Consider the following 9,110-nt stretch of genomic DNA (forward strand, 5'->3'; position numbering starts at 1 on the left):
TCCGGAAATCTAGGGGGTTGGTGTCAGGCCCTGCAAGCCAGCCGTGAAAACATCAAGCAACGAATAATCAACGAGAGAATACGAACCGGGACAATCGGCGAAGACCACAGCGACGGAAGCTCGGTACGTGGAACTGCAAATCTCTCAACTTCATCGGGAGCACACGCATAAGGGTATGCGAAATACCGAATGATTCCGTCAAATAAGGTTCGAAACGAAATTCCGCGGAATTCCACGGAACTTGCACAGGCGAAATTTGTATTTTGCTATTTCGTTTCGTTTCGCCAAAATGTTAAAATATTTCCACGGAAAATTGAAAAACAACGGAATGAAACGGAATTTCGCGAAATTCGAGTTTAATTTCGAACAAAAAAAGGCAAAGCGTTCGCTTCTACTCCTAGCTACAGTCAAAAATAGGTCCGTATTACGGATCAAATCGACTCATATCATGCATCAGAACACTATAACAGCAAATTATCGAGGCGAGGCAAACGAATGGTGTGCTAGTGAAAGCATACGTTTTGGCGTTTCTTTAGTAATCGTCACGGGGAAGGGAAGGTCACGATGGTGTTACACGGGGTTTTCAACCGGACTATTTTCGTTAGATTCTACATGTCGAAATATGAAAAACCCCAAAGCCTTTCGGGTGATGGATCAGTGGTGTAGCCAGGAGGGGTTCTAAAAGGGGCAATTTTGTAAGTATATTATATTATTAAGCTATTTGGAAATATGACAAAAATATTTTTTTGTATTTATTGTGATGGTAGGGAACAGAATTGACATTAATGTATGTTTAAAATGTATTTTTTCCATGCCATAGGCGCAATCGGGATGGGTTTCTTATTGGTATACTATTCTATTAAAACCAAATTTGTTTTGGAGTCCATATTTCATGTTAGTTACGCCAATGGCATAAAAATACAGTATAAACATACATTAATGTCAGTTCTGTTCATAACTATCGTACTAAATATTGAGAAAAATCTTTTTGACTAATTTCCAATCGACTCAATAATATTATATTCGTACAAAATCGACCCTTTCAGAGCCCCTCCTGGCTATACCACTGGTCCATCACCCGAAAGGCTTTGGGGTTTTTCATATTTCGACATGTAGAATCTAACAAAAATAGTCCGGTTGAAAACCCCGTGTAACACCATCGTGACCTTCCCTTGTTAGATTCATAACTGGTCGGTGTTCAGATAGACTGAACCAAGTGTTTTTTCATGGTTCCAGAAAAACGTTCCCTAGGCATGCGAAATATCCAAATATTTGTGTTATTTGCTGTAATAATGGAACTTATCTATTTGATGATACATCTGTATAAAAATAGCATAAGAAAAATCACATTTGATTGAGTCCTTAACGTATCTTTAGAACGCCAAAATATCATCTAGTCCGATCTGTCTGAACACCGACCAACTGAGTTTTGGGTTTTGCTACTCTATTTGATGAGATATTCTCCGTTTAATCCAACTTTGATCCATATCTGTGTGCTATCAATAACTGTTGGATGACTGTAGTAATACTAATACAGTGTAGTATTGACTGGTCCGCAAGATATGATAAACTGCACTGCCGTTGTTAAGTTTCCAAAAACGCTCATTTGTCCTAAATTCCTCGCGGGCTATTTGGAAAGGAACAGCTGCGTTTGATGAACTACCGCAATGTTATCTTCCATAAGAATTAAGAAAACAAAACCACGGTTTCCTCCGGGAAACATCGCGTGTCCTATTGAGCAAATCCGTTAATATATCGCCAAAACTGTTTGTACACAAATGTAAAAAAAAAGCTGCGGAGCGTTCTGGATTTGCTCAGGTGGTGCAGATTATTGATGCGCGCATTAGTTCTCTCTCTTGCTTTCCCGCTATGACGTCACTTTTAACACAGCATAAGAACAGCTCTCCCAAATCAACGCGATTTTTTCCGCGATGGCGACAAAAAATCGCCGCAATTTCGTTGTTGTGTCATAAAACTCTACATGTAGCAGCGAAATCGCAGCGATTTTTTGTCGCTGTCGCCGTAAAAAATCGCGTTGATTTGGGTGATCCAAAGCCACTCGTCAAATCTTCAAGAGCTCAAATCTTCAAGAGCTCAAATCTAAAGAACCAGATGTCCATGGCCAATCGGTCAAGTGTTCAGCTTGAACCTTTGTCGGGTTCGTTAGATTTGTGCGCTTGAAATTCTGAGGTATGCCTTCGATTTATATTCACCTTAAACAAGGAAGATGCATACATTATTTTTTTATCGAAAAGTGATTCTAGGTTTATTCACGCTGTACCACACCACCAACTCCTCTCTCCTCTTATAACGTGACATAATTTTCTCACGACCCCCAATTAAAAAAATGCGAATATTGATAATATATCATTACAAGTATTAGAAGCCAAATGCCGCAAGGCAAAAGTCTTAACCTTTTCAATACTGACATCAAGTTTCAAAATTCTCTAGTTTCGCCATCTGTCGATCCATTTTGATGATTTATTTCAAGAAAAATCACAAATCAGTTATAAATTTGATTCATGCACTGCATGCACCATCAAAATTGGTTCCGGATATAGATTCAAGTTTGGTGGGGTAGCTAGGGTATTTCACAATGGAAAAGCGCAACATTTTTTTTCGATTTTCACACATCTAAATTCCGAGAAAAATAAATGAGCCAAACATTAAATTTAGCTCATTGAAAGACGGATTGTCTGAACGAACATGGGTGAACTTGTCAGCCTTATTTGCGGTTCCTCTATGCTATGTAGTCCAGGTTCAAAACTTTTTTTTTTTCAAAATTTTCAAATATTTTTAAAAATACTCTCGAGGCTTAAAATTGAGTGAAAATGTGATTTTGTAGTCAGTATTAAACAAAGAATCTGAAAATGAGATAATATCAACAGTCCTTAATACTTCCAGAAATCATCCAGAAATTACTTCACAGATTTTGGAATAGGATCATTTCTCCAGTATTTGTTCTTCAAAATAATAGAAATACCTTCAGTATTTTCTACAAGGTTTACTCTAAAAGTTTGCTTTCGTCCAGATTTGATCCCTCCAAGAATTAATTCACAGTTTATGCAAGGCTTTTCCAGAAAATTTATTAGGAACTTCTAAACTAACCCCAATAGGCAATCCTGGTTAAGTTGCTGCCACAATATCTCTTGGAGTTTATTACTTTTGCAGTTCATTTTAATTAATCTTGATTGATTTCTTCGGTATGTGTTGATGGATTCTTTAAAATTTAATTTAATTCAATACTTCAGCAAATACTAAAGTAAATATTCCAGTGATTCCTCTGTTCTACTTATGTTTCTTCTTTTTTCTGGCGTTATGTTCCAAATGTGACAGAGTCTGCTTCTCAGTTTAGTGTTTTCATGATCACTTATCGACTTGTGTCCCCAATCTTATTCATTCATGCCACAAAGCATAAAGGACAGCAAAAAAAATGAATATCATTATTCCATGTTTTATGGTATATATAAGCATACATAGGGGGCCCAGATAGCCGTAGCGGTAAACGCGCAGCTATTCAGCAAGACCAAGCTGAGGGTCGTGGGTTCGAATCCCACCGGTCGAGGATCTTTTCGGGTTGGAAATTTTCTCGTCTTCCCAGGGAATAGAGTATCATCGTACCTGCCACACGATATACGCATGTAAAAATGGTTATTGGCACAGTAAGCTCTCAGTTAATAACTGTGAAAGTGCTCATAAGAGCACTAAGCTGAGAAGCATGCTCTGTCCCAGTGTGGACGTAATGCCAGAAAGAAGAAGAATCAGCATAACATCACATCCACATGATTAAAAAAATTGTAAGGCATTTCTAAAAATCAAATTAATTTTGGTCTCCTCTCAATATTTTTGAGATTGTTTTAAATGTTTGTAATTGCTTTTCGACCCACTTCTTAGTTGTAACATTGAAGGCTAAGTAGCCCGTCATTCGTTTTGGCAACAAAGATGCCTTTTCAGCTTGCCTTTCAAAATGAAATAACTAAGTCTTGATAGTTTATATCGACTTGAAAAAGTATCACTGTACGCGCTAACATGTATAAAGTATTCTGATACTTTTTCAGCTGTGTCAGTTCAAAACCAACTGGTTTTCTTTGATTCGAAATCGTGAGACGAATCAGCAACAATCATCAACGATGCGTACAAATTTCAATGACGGCCTACTTCGCCTTAAATGAAACCCACTCATTGCCTTGTGTGAATTTAAGATACAGTCATCTCTCCCTTACTCGATATTGAAGGGACCATCGAGTTAGAGAGGTATCGAGTTACAGAACACAAAAGCAGTGCAACTGCGTTCCAAGGGACCATCGAGTTAGCCATGAAAACCAACTTTTACTATGGTTCTCTATCTCGATATCGAGATACGGAATATCGAGTAAGGGAGAGTTAACTGTATGTTGAAATGAAACCTTATAAAATTATTAAGAAAATTTCAAACAAACAGAAAAGAGTATTACCAAAACATGTAAGGATTCCGCTGAGCAACACTAAGGTTTCCATATGGTAGAGGATTTAAAAATACGTTTTTCATGCCTATGGTCAAATTTCCAGCTTTTGACAAGAAAAAAAAACTTAAACGTGTATTCCGCGAAACAAATTCAAAAATTTCGTTTCGTTTCGAAAAATTCCGTGAGATATTTGATTTCGTATCGAGTTACACGAAACATTTTTAAATTTCGTTTCGTTTCGTCATTATTAGCGCAAGATATTCCGCGTATCGTTTCGTTTCGTATCGACATGGAAAAAATCCATATCGCATACCCTTGCACACGCATACTCGCCGACGTGCTGAAGGACCGCGGATTCGGCATCGTAGCGCTGCAGGAAGTGTGTTGGAAGGGATCAATGGTGCGAACGTTTAGAGGTAACCATACCATCTACCAAAGCTGCGGCAACACCAGGGTGGGTGTACGGCTGTCAACTACAAACAAAGCTCGCCTAACAATCATCTCTCGGGCGGGCCTTCCCAAACAGCATCATCTCTCACGCGGGCCGACCCAAACAGCACAGGTCGAAATGCGGGCCATGACAGACAGCAAATGCTGATGCATTTCAACACTCAAACAGCGGGATGCCTAGCAGCGTTGTGAGCCAAACGAATACACCCACAAAACATGAACGGTAGGCGAACCTCGTTGCGTAATACCCCCACCTCCCCCCCCTGGGCAACACACACGAGCTGGGAACAGCATTTATAGTGATAGGTGATATGACTGACGAACGAAAACGGCCTACGACTAATTGATTTCGCCGCCTCCAAGAATATGGCCATTCGTAGCACCTACTTCCAGCACAGCCTGGAGATCACCATACCAGACAGAATCACAAATCGACCAAGTTCTGATTGATGGACGGCACTTCTCCGACATTATCGACGTCAGGACCTATCGTGGCGCTAACATCGACTCTGACCACTATCTGGTGATGGTCAAACTGCGCCCAAAACTCTCCGTCGTTAGCAACGTGCGGTACCGACGACCGCCCCGTTATGACCTAGAGCGGCTTAAGCAACCGGATGTCGCAGCTGCATACGCGCAGCACCTCGAGGCTGCATTACCAGAAGAGGGTGAGCTGGATAAAGCCCCTCTTGAGGACTACTGGAGAACAGTGAAAGCAGCCATCAACGATGCAGCTGAGAGCAACGTCGGGTACGTGGGACGGAGGTTTGACGAGGAATGTAGGCAGATTTTGCAGGAGAAGAACGCAGCGCGGGTGGTCATGCTGCAGCAAGGAACCCGGCAGAACGGGGAGCGTTATAGACGGAAACGGCAACAGCAGACCCGCCTCTTTCGGGAGAAAAAACGCCGCCTGGAGGAGACGGAGTGCGAGGAGATGGAACAGCTGTGCCGGTCTCAAGAAATACGCAAGTTCTATCAGAAGCTCAACGCATCTCGCAATGGCTTCGTGCCGCGAGCCGAGATGTGCAGGGATAAGGATGGAAGCATTTTGACGGACGAGCGTGAGGTTATTGAAAGATGGAAGCAGCACTTCGACGAACATCTGAATTGCGTTGAGAGCTCAGGCAATGAAGGTCGGGACAACGGAGGAAATGCCTTCGTCAGTACTGCGGAAGATGGAAACCAACCAGCCCCCACTTTGAGGGAGGTTAAGGATGTCATTCACCAGCTCAAGAACAATAAAACTGCTGGTAAGGATGGTATCGGAGCTGAACTCATAAATATGGGTCCGGAAAGGCTGGCTATTTGTCTGCACCGGCTGATAGGCACAATCTGGGAAGCAGAACAGCTACCGGAGGAGTGGAAGGAAGGGGTAATCTGCCCCATCTACAAGAAAGGCGACAAGTTAGATTGTGAGAACTTTCGAGCGATCACCATTCTAAATGCGGCCTACAAAGTATTTTCCCACATCATCTTCCGTCGTCTATCACCTATAGTAAGCGAGTTCATGGGAAGTTATCAAGCCGGCTTCGTTGACGGCCGATCGACAACGGACCAGATCTTTACTGTACGGCAAATCCTCCAAAAATGTCGTGAAAACCAGGTCCAAACGCATCACCTTTTCATCGATTTCAAGACGGCATACTGTAGTATCGACCGCGTAGAGCTATGGAAAATTATGGACGAGAACAGCTTTCTCGGGAAGCTCACAAGACTAATGAGAGCAACGATGAAAGCGTGCAAAATTGTGTGAAGGTTTCAGGCGAACATTCCAGTTTGTTTGAAAAGAGGCAGACGCCTGAAACGTGGGCAGCAAAAGTTTGACTGATGTTGAATGCGTACATGCTAATAGGTGGAGCCAAGCGCAACAGGGCTCGCCTACGAAACAGTGTTACAATAGACGAGGATACATACGAGGTGGTCGACGAATTTGTCTACCTATTATAGGCAGGGCATGCTGCAAGAATGCCGGACATCATCCCTGCCGAGTTGGTGTTCGCCTCAGATCCGGTTGATATAAGAAGGCGTGGAGCGCAGCAAGCTAGGTGGGCAGATCAAGTGCACAGTTATATGACGATAGTCGGGCACAACCGAGTCTCTTAGGGGATCAAATTTACCAAATCTCCCCTATCTAGTATGATTTAGACTTGATGAATATCATAAAATAGTGTGAAGATTGGAATGTAAACGAAATTTAATAATAATAATAATCACAAAAACTTTATCTAGAAATCAAGTAATGAGGGTTTTAGTTCTTGGCAAAAGTTAGCAATTATCAAGATACATGTCCAAGAATAAAAAGATATGATACGCACTTAATTTGTGGTCACTGAATCCAAACATAGTCCCAAAAATTTTGCAACTGGTTAATAAGTCAATATTTTTTTTAATTGAATTTCGTGAATTACTGAGTAAAATACAGGCCAAATCTTTTGGAAATGGCAATCTATTCACGAAAAGAAAAAATATATATCTGGAAATGATGTTTTATCCCTACTAAAAATTCAAATTATTGAGTTAAAAAAGAATAGTATGTTTGAAACTATAAATTAATTTACTCAATGCACGTGATAAACAGGAACAAATTATTTAAATTATGAGAAAAATCCACGTGTCTGGTGGGATTCGCAACCACGACTATTATGCCAGCAGAGTGCTTTACCAATATAATTTCATTTTTATTTGTTCATTCCAGTGTACTCCAACAAGGGAAAAAGCCAAGTGTTTGTTGGAGTCAAAATGATCTTTTTCGGTCCAGACATCACAAGAATCAAATGTTCAAGAATGGACCATAAGGTTAATGTTTAACCAAATTTGATACATTACTAGTTCCATGCACTTCTTGTGATATTCTTCTACGAGACTTAAATCTCACTTGTTTCTGATTTCAGAATGTATTGCAGTTTGATATAAACATTTAAGCAACAGGGAAAAAGCTATTTACAAAAGAATGCCTGCCAAAATCGTTCGGCAGCCATTGGACAGCACACAGGACAGCATTGGTCTAGAGGTCACTACTGAGCAGCGCAGCGTTGCCTTGCCAACGTAGCGCCTTGAATATCACGTTTTCTTCTGGATAGATATTTGAACTAGTGTATTCCATTGTGGAAGAACGGTTTTTACGATTTACAGCACATAGCTAGCTGGCAGAGCGGTGTACGGGCTGAAGGCTGGCAGAGCTGCACCATAGGCGGAGTAGGCAAGCGGGGCTGGGGCAGCCAGGAGCTTGGCAGCTGGGGCAGCAACATAGGGGGCGGCAGCGGCGACATAAGGAGCAGCAATGGCATGGTTGATGGTGTGTGCGTTGTACGAGGTCGCATATGGGGCTACGACTCCAGTTGCCGCAAGTGGGGCTGCAGCCAGGGGCAGAACTCCAGCCGAAACGGTGCTCAGGGCGCAGAGGGCCAGGCAGATCTGTGCGGAAGAGAGGAAATTTCGTTGATTAACTTTTGTCTACAAGAACATGGTTCATAACAAGAACTTACCACAAATTTGGCAGACATGATGCTTATGGGGGGATTGGTATTGAATGGAATTCAAGTGAATTTAGCAAACGATGATGCGTTACTGATGCTTCAATCGATGAAATAATTCGTTTTTATAGCACTGGGAACGATTAATTCGATTTGGTCCCCACAAAAGTGCAACTCAACATACGACATATTGTACATATGTGATAATGACATTCCACACCGTTTGGGACGAGCTTGTATTGTGTGATTATTACGTTGTACCGCTAGAGTTGGATTTCCTTTCGACCGCCGGCCGCAAGACTAAAGGAATATTCATTGAAAAATCAAGCACACGCAATACGAATGACAATTAGGATACAGACGGTCAACCGTGAGCAAATTGGGTAGCGTGATATGATGACTTAGGGATGATTATTTTATTAGCTCAGAGAGAATATGGTGTTTAAAGTATTCAATAGTTATGCAAATTTTAAAATTATTCTTATTTTAAATTGCTATAGTGTTACATATCTGAATTGGAGCACTTTGCTATCTTCCACTATTACTTTTCAAGAAGCAGTTATAGCATGAAACTTAATATGAAATTTTACTTTATGAAGGATCATCTTGATAACAACACAATAGCAAATCAATCCCTTGAAAAAGACAAGAAGTTGCAAAAAAATTATTCTTTTGTCATGGCAAAATTCATTTTTTGATTTGTTTGCATATTACTACAACATATTCAATTGATTGTAATTCA

General features: G+C 40.9%; 1 protein-coding gene across 1 annotated transcript; it reads right to left on the reverse strand.

Annotated features, from left to right (window-relative positions):
* Window positions 1-7,773: 7,773 nt before the first annotated feature.
* On the reverse strand, window positions 7,774-8,486 carry LOC23687817 (cuticle protein 16.5). The gene is made up of 2 exons (XM_011494662.2): window positions 8,381-8,486; window positions 7,774-8,309 (listed from the first exon to the last, which is right to left on the reverse strand). Exons 1-2 carry the CDS (start codon window positions 8,396-8,398, stop codon window positions 8,022-8,024), a joined length of 306 nt encoding a protein of 101 aa, XP_011492964.1. The 5' UTR covers window positions 8,399-8,486; the 3' UTR covers window positions 7,774-8,021.
* Window positions 8,487-9,110: the final 624 nt, after the last annotated feature.

The sequence above is a fragment of the Aedes aegypti genome, chromosome 2, assembly GCF_002204515.2.
Source record: "Aedes aegypti strain LVP_AGWG chromosome 2, AaegL5.0 Primary Assembly, whole genome shotgun sequence".
NCBI classification, from domain to species: Eukaryota; Metazoa; Arthropoda; class Insecta; order Diptera; family Culicidae; genus Aedes; species Aedes aegypti.